A 20,804-nucleotide genomic window follows, 5' to 3' on the forward strand; every position below is an offset into this window, starting at 1 on the left:
ATAATCACGAAAGCTCATGGAATGCTGTTCTTTTACATCTGGAGCACTGGAGTATAATGATGCAGAAGTTATGCTGCAGTTACACAAAACCCTGGTTTGACCACACATGGAGTATGGTGAGCAGATCTGAGCACCAGACCTGAGGTTGTTTTTGTGGATAACAATGTAGATTTACAAGAATGACTCCTTGACTTCAGGGATTAAGTTATGAGGAGACGTTATACAAATTAGTTATAATTTCTTTAGAATTTAATATATCCTGGCAGGGAAATTTGCTAGAGCTGCTCAGGAGGATTTAAACTAGTAAGGACAGGGGGTGGGACCCAGGGAGATAGTGAGGAAAGAAATCAATCTGAGACTGGTACAGTTGAGAACAGAAGTGAGTCAAACAGTCAGGGCACGCAGGGACAAGATAGCACTAATAAATTAAACTGCATTAATTTCAATGCAAGGGGACCTACCAGGGAAGGCAGATGAACTTAGAGGGTGATCTTCTTGAAGTCATCGTGATATTAAAAGGAAAAGACTGGGTGGATAAAGATAAACTATTTCTACGTAAATGATTTGGAGAAAAACGTAGCTGGTCTAATTAGTGAGTTTGCAGATGATACAAAGATTGGTGGAGTTGTAGATAGTGAGGAGGATTGTCAAAGGATACAGAAGGATATAGATTAGTTGGAGGCAAGGACAGAAAAATGGCAGATGGAGTTTAATCCAGACAAATCTGAGGTGATGAATTTTGGAAGATCAAGTACAGGTAGAAATTATACAATGAATGGCAGATCCTTAGAAGTATCGACATGCAGAGGGATCTGCAGGTCCACAGATCACTGAAGGTGGTAGCACAGGTAGATAAGGTACCTTATGGCACACTTTCCTTCATTGGAAAGCGCATTCAGTGTAAGGACTGGAAATTATGCTGCAGCTTTATAGAACTTGAGTTGGACCGCACTTGGAATATTGCGTATAATTCTTGTCACCACACTACCAGAAGGATGTGGTGCTTTGGAGAGGGTACAGAAAAGGTTTACCAGGATGTTGCTTGGTATGGGAGATTTTTAGCTGTGAAGAAAGGTTGGATAGACTAGGTTTGCTCTCACTGGAACGCAGGAGATTGAGGGGTAACCTGATCGAAGTTTATAAGATTGTGATTGGCCTGGATAGAGTGGAAAGAGCCAGGCTTTTTCCCAGAATGGAAAGATCAATTAGTTGGGGACACAGGTTAAACGTGTGGGGTGGAGGAGGAGTTTAAAAGAGATGTGTGAGGTGTGTTTTTCATACAAAGGATAATGAGTGCCTGGAACCCGTTTCCAGAGGAGGTGGTGGAAGCAGACACAATAACAGCATTCAAGAAGCACCTGGATGAATACATGAATAAGAAGAGAATACACTGTTATACAGTCATAGAACATGGAAACAGACCCTTCAGTCAAACCTGTCCATGCCAACCTCAATCCCAAACTAAAATAATCCCACCTACCTGCACTTGGCCCATGTCCCCTCCAAACATTTCTCATTCATGTACTTATCCATGTCTATTAAACATTGTTCTTATATATCTCAAACTGTTTAGAGATCTTTCCCCTCCAAGGCTTCCCAGTCAGTTATTTACAATGCACACAAAGAATTGAACTGAAAGCATTTATTAAGTTTCTACATATAGATTCTGTCTCAATTGCATCCCCAAGGATACCCTTCTATTCTCACATTGTGATAGACTCCCCATTACTAATATTGGCTTCCAGTCTTAGCCACTAGATCATTTTTGTGTGTTTAAACACAATCAGTGATCATTGGAGATGATCAGACTGAGATGCAAAAGTGGTCAGGAATGGGAAGTTATTGTTTGTCAAACTCTGATGTGAATAAGTGTCTTCCATATTTTTATATTATTTCACATCTTTCACATATTATACCAGTGCCTACAATCTAGACATTTGGGGTGGCACAGTGGCTCAGTGCTTAGCTCTGCTGCCTCACAGTGTCAGGGATCCAGGTTCAATTCCAACCTTGGGTGACTGTCTGTGTGCAGTTTGCACATACCTCCCATGTCTATGTGGGTTTCCTCCCACAGTCCAAAGATTTGCAGGTTAGGTGAATTGGCCATTCTAAATTGCCCATAGTGTTAGGTGCATTAGTCAGAGGGAAATGGGTCTGGGTAGGTTACTCTTTGGAGGATCAGTGTGGACTTGTTGGACTTAAAGGTCTGTTTCCACATTGTAGGGAATCTAACCTCTAATCCATTTTGCAAAGATGCAAAAATCACAGTCCTTCAGCTGTAAAGTATAATTTAAATCTGCAAAGTCCCTCATTACTATTTTGCAAATAATGGGAGTAAAATTGGGTAAATTCAGTTTTTCATAATATTCCTTTTAAAAAAAGGAACCTACTACTAGGGATAATTTCACTTGTATCCTCTTTTAAGGAGGCAGAAGTGAGGACTGCAGATGCTGGAAACCAGAGTTTAAACCAGAGTGGTGCTGGAAAAGCACAGCAGGTCAGGCAGCATCCGAGAAGCAGGAAAATCGACGTTGCAGGCAAAAGCCCTTCAGCAGGAATGGAGGCAGGGAGCCTCCAGCATGGAGAGAAAACTGGGGGTGGGGATGGGGGCAGGGCTGGGGAGAAGGTAGCAAAGAGGTGAATGGGGGTGAGAATGGAGGTGATAGGTCAGAGGGGAGGGTGGGGGAAGGTAGCAAAGAGTACAATAGGTGAATGGAGGTGAGCATGGAGGTGATAAGTCAGAGGGGAGGGTGGGGGAAGGTAGCAAAGAGTACAATAGGTGAATGGGGATGGGGATGGAGGTGATAGGTCAGAGGGGAGGGTGGAGCGGATAGGTGGGAAGGGAGATTAGAAGGTAGGACAGGTCATGTGGACAGTGCTGAGCTGGAAGGTTGGAGCTGGGGTAAGGTGGGGGGAGGGGAAATGAGGAAGTCCAGTTAAGGAAAATAGCCAGTGGGGCCTTTATGCAAGATTTCCCACAAGATTCACAAAATTGAATATTGCTGAAAAGCAATACATGCTTTCAAAACTTAGTGTCTTGCATTCATCAGCACAAATGCAAGAATGTCAGACTTTTAACAATTTAAATGTTAACAGTTTATAATATCAACAATGGTTCTGATTAGTTCGTAAGCTGATTTATTGGCTGAGGGACAGTCACAAACAAAGCCCCTAATAAATCAAAAAATTTGCAATATTTGAATATATTTGTTGCTTGCAGAAAACAGGTCTCAACATAAGAATGCATTTTGCTTCTCGCATGCACGACTGAGCAAATTACAAACTTGAACAATTGTCCGAAATCCACAATGCAGCCATGAGCATATTTGGATCGTTCAACAAATTCTGTCTAACAACAGATCTAAAAATGTTGTCCTGCATCTTATAAGTATGGTTTAGTGGAATAGGCTGGACTCTGGCCATTATAACCAGTCAAACAGGTACGTTGTCTGATTTGATCAGTCAATCACTGGAACGTTTGGCCTGCAAGCCCAGCACCTCACTAGTATAGAAATTCAATGCCTACCTGTATTGCCAAGTAACTAATGATAACATTGCAGTCTTTTTCAATCTTAAGATAAGTTACTTCAAAAAAGTCGGCTTAGGGTTTATTCAGAGAAGATCAGCACTGGGAAAAGTTTAAGGCCAAGAAGTTTGTTGAAAGTTTGATTCAGGATCTACGACTTGAAGAAAATATTGCCCTGACTGCATACAGGAAATAACAACATACAATGACCAAGACTTATTGACAGCCACATATAGTTTATCAAAATGTGTAATCTGTACACTTGATGGATTTGTATGCAGCTGCTTTCATATCCATTTTAGTTTAAACCAATTCAAACCAATATGGCCAAAGTGAAATTCGGATCAAGTACCGTAAACCCCTATCCCTGCCAAAAGTCTATAGTATACAGGCTCTGCTGTTGGCTTAGGTTCTTTTTCAGGATATAAATTTATAGGAGTAAACAAGTGTGGATTTACATGGATCAACTTACAATAAAGACTTAACCACCAAATTTCAGCAATATTGGTGGAACATTTATTCATTTTCTTCCCATGCCTGAAGCTCAGGATACTAGCAATCCCCTGCCCCACTAATTATAAATTTGGACTAGTACTGATATGTTAATCCTATTTCTTCTAATAAGACAAAAATCAAACTTTGAAACTCAATGATTACTCAGGCTGTTAAACATTGAAATGCATTTTTAAAATGTGGAATGCACAATGAATTGACAAATATTCTATTCGTTTGCAGACCCAAAATGTCATTATCCTAACGCATGCCGGTTATATAATTCTCCGTTGAGTAATCTATTTTTTGTTAAATTTTGAAGTAATCAAAACCTATCAGAAACTAATGGCCCTGAAGACATCTCAAAAGTTGTTTAGAAGATAAATTAATTTGCATCAAACAACTGTCAGGCAGTCATTATAGTGGGATACGAAGAATAGAGGGATACAGATCCTACAAGTGAAAACAGTTTTAGCGTGTAAGAGCAGTCTGTGTCAACACAGGCTTGGAGGGCCGAAGGGCCTGTTCCTGTGCAGTATTGTTCTTTGTTCTTTGTACTGGTTGTGGATTTTAGAATGCAAGGACATAGTCTGAGAATTAGAACCAGACTGGTCAGGAAAGATTGTTAGGAAGTACTTCTACACATAAAGGGTGGTAGATGTTTGGAACTGTTTTTCACAAACAGCTAGATAACTTGTTAGTTTTAAATCCGATACAGGTATGTTTTCCATAAGCACAGGTATAAGGGATATGGGCCAAAAACAAAAATACTGAATTAGGCCACAGATCAGCCACAATCTGTTTGGTTGTCAGAACAGGCTCGAGGGGCTGAATGGTCTACTCCTGTCCCTATGTTCTTATGAGCTGAGAAAATGAAAGCAGTGGAAAGAGCAATTGATTCAGTAATAAGTTGACTTCAGCCACCAGCTCAGCAGAGCCCTTAGAACTGAGTTATCCATTTCTTCGCTCCCTCAGTTCTCTGATGAGCTGGAAAATGTTGCCAACCGATCTCTTTGCACACATCTCCAGATCACATCAGCTGGACTTGGGATGATCCCACTTCTGAGCCCATATTAGTTTCTGGTCTCATCAAGATCTCTATCTCCATTTGCTACGTGTGTCAATCTACTGTCATTATGAGGTAGAAATCTCATTGTTAATCTGTATATTTCTAAATAAATATCATTGTTGAAGCAGAAACAAGAACACGTCCTAAAGAAAATTAAATTGTTTCTTAAAAATCACAAATATTGAATGATTAAGCAAGAGAGGGAAATTAGGCTGATTTGGATACAAAAGGGTAGGGGAAGCTGCAGGGTAGAGGGATGGGAATGGGCAAGATAATAAAGAGAAAAGGAACACAGCATGGGATAATAAAAAAGTAAGATGATCAGTGTGGACAGTGGGATAGGACCTTTTATGAAGGCTAATAATTAAACAACAAAAGATCACAAGATAAGTTCACTGCATCTTCACCCATTCATTGTCAATGACAGTAACATTTGTCACATTTCACGTCTTCTGAATGATTTCTGTCTCCAGACGAGTGACGAAGAATAATTGTATTTGAATTGTCTAATAAAGGAAGGACCAGTTTACACTGTGGGAGGAACAATAGAGAATGAAAGTAACCATCTCGATACTAGATTAAGGAACTTGCAGTTATCAAAATCAGCTCGACAAAGAATTAGTTTTTATCACAGTAACAGTAAATCAACTCACCAACCACATTTAATAAAATATAAGCTGAATCAGACTTAAAGTGTTTTCTTACCATTGCAATCAAAGTTGGACATTTTAGTTAATGAAGCTTTCACTTGAGATCTGCAGAGAGCAGACGCTGATGATGATTATTGTTACTTTCTGTAATGTGAAAATATTTGTAGGAGTGCTAAAGGTATTTCCAAATTTGCTGACGCAGTTGACAATGATTTGAAAGAAGGCGTTGCTACATAGCTTTCAGATAGCACAAACTTAAAACATGGGCGGTCTCTTCCTCAGGGAATTCTCATGACAGCTCATTTTCATCTTGACAAAATTCTCCATCATGTGTGATGCCTCGAACTCCACAAGGTTTTTTCAGGTGCAGGAAATTTAACTGGAAACTTATAATTGAGCGATAGAATTTCTCATTTTGGTAAAGTCAAATCAAGCATGCCAGAGGTTTATTTTTAAAATACCTTTCTCAACTTGTTCTGTTACTTTCTAGCAGTCATCTACATCAACCCTTCCTGGTAAACTCAGGTATTCATTCACTGTGTATTGATGGGAGATGGGGAGCAGGTCCACCACCATTCTGCAGTGAAGATATGTCTGAGCCTGGGGTCATTCTGTGCACAGGGGTGGCTCAGTGGCTAGCACTGCTGCCTCACAGCTCCAGGGACCCAGGTTTGATTCCATCCTCAGGTATCTGTTTGCGTGGAGTTTGCATAGTTTTCCTGTGTCTGCATGGGTTTCCTCTGGGTGCTCCAGTTTCCTCACAAAATCCAAAGATGTGCAGGTTAAATAGATTGGTCATACTAAGTTGTCCAAGGATGTGCAGGCTCAGTAGATTAGCCATGGGGGATGGCGTGCTGTTTGAAGGGCAGTGTGGACTTAAAGTGTTGAATGGCCTGCCCCTGCACTGTAGTGATTCAATGACCTAAAATGCTAGTCAGCCTGTATGTATTTATATTTGCCATCCTATTTGGCTGGACATGAACTAGGCAGGCAGTGTGGAAACATTTAGTGCTCATAATAATGTGGGAACCATTTGATGGAGTTATAGTTGCCTTTCTAGACAGGGATTAAAGACCGGAAAGACAGGAAAGATCTTCACTGCCTGAGGGAACTGTACAGGGAGATATAGGGGTGGTTTAAAAGAGCAAGGTTGTGGTGTTGAACTTGTGTAATACTGGATTATTGTGGACAGTTGTGGGATGCCACACTATAGGAAAACTTTGAATTAAAAAGAATGCATTGCTATTGGAAGGAATTATAGAAGGAGCTATCACTGAGAGGGGGCATTACAAAAGGAGGGACTTCTTATGGGGCCTGCAAGAGAGGCAAATGTGGCGTATAGGCTGACTGAGGTAGTCAGGAGCCACAATCTTGATTTGTGGATAGTAGATTGAGATACCGAAATTCAGTCCATGACGTTTGTGCTGTGTCAAACTTTATGTTGTCCTGTGACATGTTCATACTTGTGGGGCATTTGCACACCATGAATTATGGTGATACTTCTTTTAAAGTGAAATCCTACCTTGAAGATAATGCTAGTAGTACACAGGAGTTTTCTGACACCTAATTCACAGTCAGTTAAAGCTGGCTCTGAGGTCAGCAGGTCACTTAGTTGAACTCTGTGGCACAAGGAGAGGGACCAGGAGATCCTTGTACACATCTGACTTAATCTTAAAGTTGGAATTTTATGGAAAAAAGAAGCAAGTTTTATGTTAACAAGTCTTTACAACATGCAAATGTGTTCAAAGTCTGAAGTTGCCAGTGGCATGAGAGACTGCAAAGGCGTTTTAAATGCAAATGCGTTCAAAGTCTGAAGTTGCCAGTGGCATGAGAGACTGCAAAGGCATTTCTTTCTTAATTTGCTCATGAGATGTGAGCATCACTGGCTGGGCCAACCATTCTTTCTGGTCCACAGTTCACCTGAGAAGGTAATGGTGAGCTGCCTTTTTTGAACCGTTGGAGTTTCATGTAGTTAGACCCAGAGAACATCTCCAGGACACCTGCACTGACCAACCCCACCGTCCCATGGCCAAACACTTCAATTCCCCCTCCCACCCCACCAAGGACATGCATGTCCTGGGCCTCCTCCATCGCCACAACCTAACAACCCCACGCCTGGAGGAAGAATGCCTCATCTTCCACCTTGGGACCCTCCAACTGCACAGGATGAATGCCGATTTCACCAGTTTCCTCATTTTCCCTCTCCCCACCTTATCCCAGATCCAACTCCCAAACTTGACACCGCTCTCATGAGCTGTCCTACCTGTCCATCTTCCTTTCCACCTGTCCATTCTCCCCTCCTCTCCGACCTATCACCATTACCCAAACCTCCATCTACCCATTGCACTCTCAGCTACCTTCCACCCTGCCCCCCCATTTATCTCTCCACCCCCTCGGTCCACAAGCCTCGTTCCTGATGAAGGGATTTTGGCTGAAATATTGATTCTCCTGTTCCTCAGATGCTGCCTGACCTGCTGTGTTTTTCCAGTGCCACACTCTCGACTCTGATCTCCAGTCCTCACTTTCTTCTGGACCCACATTGCTGTCTGAGGAAGAAGTCCAGGATTTTTGCAGTATCAGTGAAGGATTGGCAAAATATTTCCAAGTCAGAATGGTGATTGGCTTGGAGAGAAGCTCACAGGTGATCACATTCCTGTTCATCTGCTGCCCTTTATCCTTTCAGATGGATGTTGTTTTGGAAGTTGTTGTCGAAAGAGCCCTTGGTGAACTTCTACAGTGTAGATGTACTGTTGACACTGAATATCGGTGGAGGGAGTAGATGCTTGAGGATCAGATTAGATTACTTAGGTTACTTACTGTGTGGAAACAGGCCCTTCGGCCCAACAAGTCCACACCAACCCTCCGAAGAGCAACCCACCCAGACCCATTCCCCTACATTTACCCCTTCACCTAACACTATGGGCAATTTAGCATGGCCAATTCACCTAACCTGCACATTGTTGGACTGCGGGAGGAATCCGGAGGAAACCTAGCAGACACAGGGAGAATGTGCAAACTCCTCACAGACTGTCACCTGAGGTGGGAATTGAACCCGGATCTCTGGCACTGTGAGGCAGCAGTGCTAACCACTGTGCCACAGTGCCGTCCACCTTGTGCTAGTCATGTGGGCTGCTTTGTCCTGATGGTGTCAAGCTTCTTGAAAATTGTTAGAACTACACTCATCCATCAAATGGGCAGTATTTCATCACCCTCTTGCTTTGTGCCTTGTAGATGGTGGACAAGCTTTGCGGAGTCAGGAGCTAGGTTACTTGCTGAGGGATTCCTAGTCTGTGGTCTGCTGAGGGGTGACCTTATAGAGGTTTATAAAATCATGAGGAGCATGGATAGGGTAAATAGACAAGGATTTTTCCTTGGGGTGGTGGAGTCCAGAACTAGAGGGCATAGGTTTACACTGAAAGGGGAAAGAGTTAAAAGGGAATTAAGGGGCAACATTTTCACACAGAGGGTGGTGTATGTATGGAATGAGCTGCCAGATGAAGGGGTAGAAGCTGGTACAATTACAGCATTAAAAAGGCATCTGGATGGTTATATGACTCAGAAGAGTTTAGAGGCCAAGTGCTGGTAAATAGGACTAGATTAGGATATCTGGTCGGCATGGACAAGTTGGACTGAAGGTTCTGTTTCTGTGCTATACATCTCTATGACACTACTCTTGTAACTACTGTGTTGATTCCAGTTTAGTTTCTGGTCAATCATAGCCCTTCAGGATGTTGATAGTTGGCATTCTGACTTTATAATAGATATCAAACTGCTGCTGAGTAATCAAAATTTCACATACTGCCTATTTCAGTCACCCCTCATGTCATGTTTTCTGATGTGCAGGTTCCATAAAATCCATACAATCTGTTCCAAAGGAATTTGAAATGGTTTGCTCATAGGGAGGGTTATTAAACAGAGTCAAAACGTATGACACTGTAAAAGCACAACAGGTCAGGCAGCAAATGAGGAGCAGGAGAATCGACATTTGAACATTGTCCCTTCATCAGGAATTTCAGGCTTATGCCCAAAACCTCGATTCTCTTGCTCCTCGGATGCTGCCTGACCAGCTGTGATTTTCCAGCGCCACACTTTTCAACTCTGATCTCCAGCATCTGCAGTCCCCACTTTCTCCCATGGTTATCAAACGGGTCTGATTACAAAGAAGGTGATGAAATGGGGGAATCTGTATGCAAGAAGAGTAATTCAAGGAGGATTGCAAAGAAAATGGCAGGGCTGAATTCTCCAGTGGGTGGGCTGACATTTACAGGATCAAGGGCCCAAAAATTTGTAAGTCGAGCCCAAGCCTAGGACAGGGTGGGGTAGTTGTGGGAGAGAACTTCACAGTTTGCTGCAGGCATCCCAAGGATTGCATCGGAGGATCCCAAACTTTCCCAGAGGGAAAAACCAGTAAAGAACCCAATAACACTTGAAATGAAAACAATGGTCAGACTGAGCCTTATTTTTGAAACATACAAGACAAGTCAGACAGGTATGCATCATTTGTCAGATTTATAGGTTTCCCCTTTGGGTTGTGGGAGGGTACAGACCAAAATTGCTTGGGAGTTGATGTGTGGGTGGGACAGAGAAGAGGAATGAGACAACAGTTAATAATGGGAATATAGGGCAGTGTACTTTTGGGAAGAAGACAGTCGCTGGGACATGGGCAATTTCTCAACTTCGCAAACCCATCTCTGTTATAGAGGACAGACCGCTACCCAGTATTCTTATCCTGGGGAGGGGCTGGCTGGGTGGAAACTATTAAACACCTGGAATAGTGTAGTGACACCAGCAGCTCAGTTCCAGGCTAATTTCTGGACACAGTAAGACCACCAGACTCATACCTAGAATGAGCTGGAACACAGAAAGGCTAAACAAACTAGGCTTGTATTCCTGATGAAGGGCTCATGCCCAAAACTTCAATTTTCCTGCTCCTCGGATCACCTGCTGTGCTTTTCCAGCACCACACTCTGGACTCTGATCTCCAGCATCTGCATTCCTCACTTCCTCCTTGTTTACTCCACAGTATAGAAGAGTCGGATGTGACAACATCAAAACATATACAATCCTGAGGGGAGTTGACCAGGTGGATTAGAGGTTTATAAGATGATCAGAGGAATAGATAGAGTAGACAGTCAGAAATTTTTCCCCCGGGTACAACAGAGTGTTACAAGGGGACATAAATTTAAGATGAAGGGTGGAAGGTATAGGGGAGATGTCAGGGGTGGGTTCTTTACCCAGAGAGTGGTGGGGCATGGAATGCGCTGCCCGTGGGAGTGGTAGAGTCAGAATCATTGACGACCTTTAAGCGGCATTTGGATAGGTACACGGATGGGTGCTTAATCTAGGATAGAAGTTCGGCACAACATCGTGGGCCGAAGGGCCTGTTCTGTGCTGTATTGTTCTATGTTCTATGTTCTATGTTCTATGGACGTTGAAAATAATGTTTCCTCTTGTGGGATAAACTTGAACAAGGGGGTGGGGGGGAGGGTCACAGTTTAAAAATCAGGGTGTGCCCACTTAAAACAGAGATGAGGATTTTGTTTTCCTCAGAGAGTTGTGAGTCTTTGGAATTTCCTCCCTTAAAGCACAGTGGATGCAGAATCTTTTAAATACTTTTCAGGCAACCATAGGGGACCAAGGGGACTTTTGGGAAGATGCAGGAATGTCAAGTTAAGGTTAAAATCAAGTAGTCTATGATCTTATTAAGTGGCGCAGCAGGCTCAGAGGTCTGGGTGTTCTACTCTTGCTCTTTGTTCATATAAGATCCAGGAACAGAACTAAGCCATTCAGCCTAACAGGACTGTTCCACCATTCACTGGGATTGAGGTTGATCGATAGGCGTCAACTCCACTCTCCTGCCTTTTCCCCATCATCTTTGATTCCCTTACTGATTAAAAATCTCTCCCACTGATCATATTTAATGAGTCTCCCTTGACAGTCCTCTGTGGGAAAGAATTACACAGATTTATGACCCTTTCAAGAGAAGAATTTCCTTCTTATCTCAAATCTGCGACCCTTATTCAGAGATTTCATCCTCTAGTCAGAGATTGTCTCACAAGAGGTCTCAACCTTTCTGTGCCTAGCCTGTCAATTCCCCATTAAGTCCTGTGCGTTTGAAGACGTCACCATTCATTCTTACAATCTTAGAGTCATTGAGTCGAACAGCACAGAAACAGTCCCTTCAGCTCACAATGTCTGTGCAAACAGCAAACTACACATCTTATTTAGCTGCAAATGTACATAGCCAATTCCGCCCTGGAATTTGAAGTGATTGTCCAGATGCTTGTTAAATGTTGCAAGAGTACCTATTTCCATCATCCTCTCTGGCAGCATGTTCCACACTTCTATCAGCTCTCGCTGAAAAACAATCTCCTCAGGTCCTCTTAATTCTATTTACTCTTCACCTTAAACTCACACCCTTAGATGCATCTGCCATGGGGAAAAGATTCTCACAATCAGCCTTTCCTCTTATAATTTTACATATCTCAAATAGATACCCTCTCAGCCTCCACTGCTCCAGGCAAAGCAAACCCAGCCTTACACAGTCTCTCCTCATATCTGAAACTTTCCATCCCAGGTACTCTCCTGGTGGATCTCTTCTCCAGCGCCATCACGTCCTTCCAATAGTGTGGTAACCAGAACTGCATCAGTAGGCCATCTATGGCGTAAGCAATGTTTGATAAATTTACAACTAGACTTTCTTGCTCTTATAGTTTACATCCCAGATAATGAAGCCCAACATCCTGTATACTGTCTTCACCATTGTATCTGTTTGTGCTGACACCTTCAGGGATCTATGGCCTTGTAAACCAAGGTTTCTCTGTTCCTCAGTACTCTCTAGGGACGTACCATTCATTGTGTGTATCCTTCCTCTATTAAACCTCCCAAAATGTACAACTTCACAGTTCTCAAGGTTAAATTCCATCTGTCATTGCTCTGCCAACTTACCGGCTGCTCAATATCAGGCTGTAGCCTGAGACCATCCTCCTCACTATCAACAGCCAACTTTGGTGCCATCTGTAAGTTTACCATTTGTACCTTCTATATTCACATCCAAGTTGTTAATGTACACAGCACTTATCCCTGTGGTACACCATTAGTCACAAGGTTCCCATCACAAAATTAATCCTCCACCATTGAATTGAATTGAATTGAATTTATTGTCACTTGTACTGAGGTACAGTGAAAACCTTTGTCTTGCAAGCAATACAGGCAGATCATACAGTTAAGTAGCATAGATAGTAAATAATAGGTAAACAGCAGCAAAAACAATAACACAAGTACAAGCGAATGTTAAGAGTTTGTGAGTCCATTCAGTATTCTAACAATAGGAGAGTAGAAACTGTTACTAAACTGGCTAGTATGCGTGTTCAGGCTTCTGTACCTTCTCCCCGATGGTAGAGATTGTAGAAAAACATTGCCAGGGTGGGATAGATCTTTAAGAATACTGCTGGCCTTTCCTTGACAGCAGTCCCAGCGATGTTCTCTGAAATGATCCGCAAGTTGGCATCCTGCGTCATTACAGGTAAATCTCTGATGGATGTGGAAGGATCCTTTGGGCCTTGAGCAGAGGTGAGGGAGGAGGTATGGGCACAGGTTTTGCACTTCTTGTGGTGGCAGGGGAAGGTGCCGGGAGTTGGGGGGTGCGAGACTGGTGCAGGGTGTGGATCTGACAAGAGAGTCATGGAGAAAATGGTCTCTCCGAAACTGACAAGGGAGTCGCAGAGGGAATGGTCTCTCCAAAACTGACTTTTCAGACCAGCCTTCCATGTGGGAGTTTGTCACAAAGGCTTTACTGAAGTCCATGTAAACCACAATCAATTACATTAGCCTTATCATTATGTTTAGTCACCTTTTTAAAAACTCAATTCAGTCAGATCAGTAAACTATTAAATTGCAATGCATACATCCCAAGCAGCTCAACCTGAAGAAGGGCTTATGCCCGAAACGTCAATTCTCCTGTTCCTTGGATGCTGCCTGACCTGCTGTGCTTTTCCAGCACCACTCTAATCTTGACTCTAATCTCCAGCATCTGCAGTACGCACTTTCGCCTAAGTTTGTTGTTGTCACCAACATTGTAGATTGGATCTCAAACAACGATGACACAGAATACAAGAAGGAGATTGAGTGCTTAGCATCATGGTGTACAGACAATAATCTCTCCATCAATCTCACAAAACGAAGGAGCTGGTCATCGACTTCAGGAAGTGGAGTGAAGGGTGCACCCCTGCTTGTATCAATGGTGTTGAGGTGGAGATGGTTGACAGTATCAAGATCCTGGGAGTGATGGTTACCAACTACCTGTCCTGGTCCACCCATATCGATGTGTCAGTCAAGAAAGCACAACAACATCTCTACCTCTTCAGAACATTTAGCATGTCCACAATCACTCTTCTCATTTTTTATAGATGCACCATAGAAAGCATCCTATTTGGATGCATCACAGCAAGACCATTAGAAACTACAGAGTGTCATGAACACAGCTCAGTCCATCACACAAACCAACCATACTTCCCGCTGCCTCGGGAAAGCAGCCAGCATAATCAAAGACCCCCAGTTACAACCTCTTCCACCCTCTGCTGTCGGGCCAAAGATATAGGAGTTTGAATACACGTAGACATAGATTCAAGAACAGTTTCTTACCTGCTGTTATCAGACTTTTGAATAGACCTACCAAATGTTAATTCTAATCTCTCCCTACCTGCAGCTATGACATTGTATATTGCACTCTGTACCCTGATTCACTTTGTATGTTACAATTTGCCTGTAAAGCATGCAAAACAACACTTGACGCTGTCTCTTGGTACATGTGACATTAAATCAATCAATATTCTTGCCAAGGTGCATCACCTTTCATTTTCCCAAATCACATTCCATCTGCCAAATGTTTGCCCACTCAATTAACAAGCCTTCTGCATACTGGTTGTGTCATTTATCTTCAGACCACCATCTTCAGTATCTTTGCCTGCCCCTCTTAATTCACTAGGTTAGATGCAATGAAGAAACGTTGACTTCTCTACCTCCTGATGCTGACTGACTTGCTGTGTTCTTCCAGCCTCCTGCCTCTTAATTCACTGGGCAGCGTCTGCTAAATGTGCCAAACCAACCAGTGCCGCAAGGGTTAGTAGACCACCTGGGAGATGGGTGCTGACTTGTGCTATTTTGAATTGCAAACTGCGAAGGCAAAGGCAACTCAGCCTTCAGACTTCACTACAGACAATGCTCACATAGGGAAACAAGTGCTCAGCATGGAAACACCTGGTCTTCAGGGAAAGCCCAGTGTGGACTCCTGGACCTGAGGTATAGGACAGTGTGTACTCCTGGCCCTAAGGTGAAGGGCAGCGTGTGCTCCTGGCCCTGAGGTGAAGGACAGTGTGTACTCCTGGCCCTGATGTGCAGGGCAGCATGAACTCCCCAACTTGAGGTGGAGGACAGCATGTACTCCTGGCCCTGAGGTGAGGGACAGTGGGTACTCCTGGGCCTGAGGTGAAGGACAGTGCGTACTTCTGGGCCTGAGGTGAAGGGCAGCATTTACTCCTGGCCTTGAGGTGAAGGGCAGCATGTACTCCTGGCCCTGAGGTGAAGGACTGTGTGTACTCCTGGCCCTGATGTGCAGGGCAGCATGAACTCCCCACCTTGAGGTGAAGGACAGCATTTACTCCTGGTCTCAAGGTGAGGGACAGCATGTACTCCTGGCCCTGAGGTGAGGGACAGCGTGTACTCCAGGCCCTGAGGTGCAGGGCAGTGTGTACCCCTGGGTCTGAAGTGAGGGACAGCAGGTACTTCTGGCCCTGAGATGAAGGGCGGTTCATACTCCTGGCCTTCAGATGAAGGATAGAGGGTACTTCTGGCCCTGAGGTGAAGGGCAGTGCGTACTCCCAGCCTCAAGGTGAAGGGCAGTGCGTACTCCTGGTCTCGAGGTTAAGGGCAGTAGGTACTCCCAACCTCAAGGTGAATACAGCGTGTACTCCCCACCTCGAAGTGAAGGACAGCATGTACACATGGTCTCAAGGTGAGGTTTAGCAGGTACTCCTGGTCTCAAGGTGGAGGACTGTGTGTATTCCCTGCCTGGAGGTGAAGGACAGTGTGTACTCCCAGCCTCAAGGTGAGGCCCAGTGTGGACCTGAATCAAAACCCCGCAAAGACTCATCTGCTCCGTCTGATTTTATTAACTTTCCTCTCTTTGGAATGTAATGCTGAACTTTTAACTTTATGTCTTTATTTTTCTAATATATACCTAATAGGCACCTTTGTACCTATGTTGGCACCGGAAATGGTCATTTTTCAGACTTTTCACTGTACTTATTTATCCCTGCACTTGAGTGCATGTGACAATAAAAGTTAATTCTCATTCTAATTCCTTATTGGCATGTGTCAAATGACCCATACTGACCCATGCACTTTGTTCATTCCCATCCTGGCAGGTGGCTGAAGACCCACGGCCGAAAGCTGGGGTGGAACAGCGTCAACATTCTGTGACCGATGTTCGGAGTTCCTGGTTCAGGCCGTCAATGATAAGAAATCACATTTTGGACCTGGCAAGGAAGGAGCATTCATCTCCTATTACAAAAATAAAGGCTTTAAATAACCAAAATAGGGAGCACTTCAGGGATACAAGAGTGTCCGTGACCTTTATTGCTCAGAAAACATGAATGCTTCCTCAGTTGTCAAATTTATAGGTGCCTATGACATCTTCGGTTGTCCTTTAGCTGTCTTAGACAGTTGTCACCTAACACGCGAACAACAAATGTGACAAGCAGCTGTCTATTTCCATGCAGAAATGAGAAGCCTTCCTCTTGCAGCACAGCTGGTTACAGTATGATACCGAAATCACAAAAGAATGGAATGCGACAATGCAGAAAGAGGCTATTTGACCCATCAGGTGAGGGACACCAAGCTTAGTCTAGTTTGTGCAGGGGAAGATGATGATAGGTACTGTCAGGGTGCCCACAGCATGGTGATGGTGAATTTTCCATTCGAGATGCACAAGGCTCTGGAAAGGGCATATGCCAATATGGTAGTGGTGATGGTGTTAGTGCACAGGGGAGGTGGTGATAGCTGGCATGGATACATGGATATTGTGTAAAGTTTGATCATTATAGCCCAGGGCAATGGCCTCAAGCTACAAATGGTCCCACAGCATGCCAACCAGGACACCATTTTGATGTGAGCTACCATTGCCCAGCACATAAATCCCAATGCTTGTTCACATGGCCGCCATGCCACTGCTCTGGCTTAGACTGAATCAGGGCATTAAGAGTCACAGTTTGGGGGTGTGGATCATTTATTTAATCATTCACAGGAAGTGAGCATGGCAGCACAAGACAGCATCAATTGTCCTGGAGAGGTGCCTTTTGTCCAGGTGGCGCTGGGACACAGTGCCATTTGGAAGTATGTTGCACGATGGGGAACTTACATTCGTAAGTTCACTTGCATCTGCTGCCCTTGCTCTTCTGGGTGGTGGAGGTGACAGGTTTGGAAGGTGCTGTTGAAAGACCTTTGATGACTTGTTACAGTGCATGTTGTAGATGGTGTATCATGTTGACACTGTATCAGTGGTCAACAGAATGAATGTCGAAGGTGGTGGATATGATGCCAATAGAATGAGCTATTCTTCTCTGCATGATGTCAAGCTCCTTACATGTTATTCTCATCTGGGCAAGTGAGGTATATTCAATCACATAAAAGCATAGAAAATAGGTGCAGCAGGAGGCCATTCAGCCCTTCGAGCCTGCACCACCATTCAATGCGATCATGGCTGATCATGCAATCTCAGCATCCCACTCCCACCCTCTCCCTATACACTTGATCCCTTTCACCAAAAGGATCATACCCAGCTCCCTCTTGAATATATCTAATGACTGGCCCCAACAGCTTCCTATGGGAGGGAATTTCACAGCTTCACAACTCTTGAGTGAAGAAATTCTTCTTCATCTCAGTCCTGAATGGGCTTACCCCTTATTCTTAGACTATGACCACAAATTCTGGACTTCACCAACATCGGGAACATGCTTCCTGCATCTAGCCTGTCCAGTCCTATCAGGATTTCATATGTTTCTATGATATCCTCTCTCATTCTTCTAAATTCCAGTGAATATAAGCCCAGTTGATCCAATCTTTCTCCTCATGTCAGTCCTGCCATCCCGGAAATCAGTCTGTGAACTTTCGCTGGATTCCCTATGTCCTTTCTCAGACTAGGAGACCAAAACTGCACACAGTGCTCAAGGTCCTCACCAAGGCCCTGTGTAACTGCAGCAAGACATTGTTAATCCAATATCAAATCCTCTCACCATGAAGGCCAGCATGCCCTTAGCTTTCCTCACTGCACGTTGTACTTGCATGCCAACCTTCAGTAACTCTTCCACCATGACACCTGGGTCTTGTTGCACCTCACCTTTTCCTAAACTGCCACCTAATAACCTGCCTTCCTGATTTTGTGACCAAAGTGGATTACCTCACATTTATCCACATTATGTTGCATTTGCCAAGTATTTGCCCACTCAGTCAGTCTGTCGCCAAGCCTCTTAGCATCTTCCTCACAACACACACTGCCACCCAGCTTAGTGTCATCTGCACATTTGGAAAGATGGCATTCAATCCCTTATTCCAAATCATTAATGTACATTGTGAACAGCAGGGGTCCCAGCACTGAACCATACGGCACCCAATTCATCACTCTGAAAAGGACCCATTTAATCCAACTCTCTGCTTCCTGTCTGCCAACCAATTCTCTATCTATGTCAACACTTGTGTGTTGCAGATGGGAGAGAAGGTTTGGGGAATCAGTAAGTGAGTTACTTGCTACCTCTGACCTGCTCCTGTAGCCTTTATATTTACATGACTAGTCCAGATCAGTTTCTAGTCAATGGGAATCTAAGGATACTGATAATGGGGAACTCAGTGATGCCAAGTCCATTGAATGTCAAGCAGAGATGGTTAGAATCCCTCTGGTTGGAGATGGCTATTACTTGGCATGAGTTTACTTACCAGTTCTCATCTCAAGCTTGAATGTTGCTCAGGTCTTGCTGCATATTTCATTTTTAATTTACTCCTGGGGCATCACTGGTTACACCTGCATTTATTGCCTATTCCTCGTGGTCATTAAAAGGTGGTGATGAACTGCTGCAGTCCATGTTCTGTAGGTAGACCCACATTGCCATCATGGCAAGTATTTCAGGATTTTGGCCGAGTGACAGTAAAAGAATAGTGCTATATTTCCATACAAGGATGCTGCAAGGAGAGGAATTTACAAGTTGTGTTGTTCTCATGCATCTCCTGTCCTCATCAGTCTAGCTGGTAACAGTTGTGAGCTTGGAAAGTACTGTAACAGATCTTCAGTAAATATCTCCAGTGCATCTTGTAGGTGGCACACTCTGCTGCTACTGGGTGTAGATGGTGGAGCGACTGAATGTTTGTGGATATTGTGCCAACAAGCAGGTTGCTTTGTTCTGGATTGTGCCAAGTTTCTTGAGTGTTGTTGGAGCTGCATTCATCTAGGCAAGTGGGGAGTATTTCATCACACTCCTCACTTGTGCCTTGTAGGTAGTGGACAGACTGTGGGAAGTTCAGAAATGAGGTACATGCTGCAGTATTCCTTGCCTCTGATCTGTTTGTGTAGCCAATATATTTAAATGGCAAGTCCAGTTCAATTTTTGATCAACGGTAACTGTTGGTCACTGGGGATTCAGTGATGGTAACACTACTGAATGTTAAGGGGCAATGGTTTGAATGTCTCTTTTGAAGATGAATATTGCGTTAAGTTTGTGTGTCTTGGATGTTACTTGCCACTTTTCAGCCCAAGTCTGGATATTGTCTGGATCTTCGAACATCTGGACATGATTGCTTCAGTATGTGAGGCATCAACCTTATCTTCATAGGATGTGACTATCACGAAGTTGACCAACAAACCACTGCTTTTCCTCATTTATATGAATGATTTGGATGTGAACATAGGGAGTATAGTTAGTAAGTTTGCAGGTGACACCAACATTGGAGGTGTTGTGGACAGCGAAGAAGATGACCTCAGAGTACAATGGGATCTTGATCAGAAATACCAATGGAATGAGGAATGGCAGATGGATTTTAATTTAGATAAATATGATGTGCTGCATTTTGGAAAGTCAAATCAGGGCAGGACTTATACACTTAATGGTAAGATCCTGGGGGTTGTTGCTAAACAGAGACCCTTGGAGTGCAGGTTCATAGTTCCTTGAAAGTGAAGTCTCAGGTAGATAGGATAGTGAAGAAGGTGTTTAGTACCCTTTCCTTTATTGGTCAGAGCATTGAGAATAGGCATTGGGAGATCATGTTGCAGCTGTACAGGACATTGGTTAGGCCACTTATGGACTATTGTGTGTAATTCTAGTCTCCCGCTGTAGGAAGGAGGTTGTGAAACTTGAAAAGGTTCAGAAAAGATTGGTAAGGATGTTGCCAGGGTTGGAGGATTTGAGCTAAAGGGAGAGGCTAAATAGACTGGGGCTATTTCCCCTGGAGAATTGGAGGCTGAGGGGTGAGCTTGTAGAGATTTATAAAATCATGTGGGGCATGGATAGGATACATAGACAAAGTCTTTTCCCTGGGTTGGGGGAGTCCAGAACTAGAAGGTATATGTTTAGGGTGAGAGGGGAAAAATTTAAAAGGACCTAAGGGGCAGCTTTTTCACAGAAAGAGTGGTGTGTGTATGGAATGAATGGCCAGAGGAAGTGATGGAGGCTGATACAATGATAACATAATTTAGAAGGCACCTGGATGGGTATATGAATAGGAAGGGTTTAGAGGAATATGGGCCAAGTCATGGCAAATGGGACTAGATTAATTTAGGATATCTGTTTGGCATGGACAAGCTGGAAGGAAGGGTCTGTTTCCATGCTGTATATCTCTATGATTCTATCAATTGTCCATCCCAATTGCCCAGTGAACAATTAAGAGTCAAGCACATTGATGTGTATGTGTAGTCACAAATAACTCAGACCAGGTGAGGATAGCAGTTTTCTTTCATGAGTGAATGCGATGGGGTTTTATCATAATCAAAGTGGTTACATAGTTGCCATCTTTTCATTTCAGACTC

At 43.6% G+C, this 20,804-nt stretch overlaps 1 protein-coding gene across 2 annotated transcripts in view; it reads right to left on the reverse strand.

Moving 5' to 3' along the window:
• nkpd1 (NTPase, KAP family P-loop domain containing 1) overlaps positions 1 to 5,884 on the reverse strand; it is a 30,578-nt gene extending 24,694 nt beyond the window's left edge. Inside the window, exons 1-2 of one of the 2 annotated variants that reach the window (XM_072549166.1) lie at positions 5,793 to 5,860; positions 5,495 to 5,618 (exon numbers count right to left, since the gene is read on the reverse strand). In XM_072549166.1, coding sequence (XP_072405267.1) covers positions 5,495 to 5,498 — 4 coding nt within the window. In that variant the 5' untranslated portion in view covers positions 5,499 to 5,618; positions 5,793 to 5,860. Of the gene's footprint in view, positions 1 to 5,494; positions 5,619 to 5,792 lie in introns of both variants that reach the window. The other variant, XM_072549165.1, reaches the window with a different exon arrangement.
• Between the last annotated feature and the right edge of the window lie 14,920 nt (positions 5,885 to 20,804).

This window comes from Chiloscyllium punctatum, chromosome 29, assembly GCF_047496795.1.
Source record: "Chiloscyllium punctatum isolate Juve2018m chromosome 29, sChiPun1.3, whole genome shotgun sequence".
NCBI classification, from domain to species: Eukaryota; Metazoa; Chordata; class Chondrichthyes; order Orectolobiformes; family Hemiscylliidae; genus Chiloscyllium; species Chiloscyllium punctatum.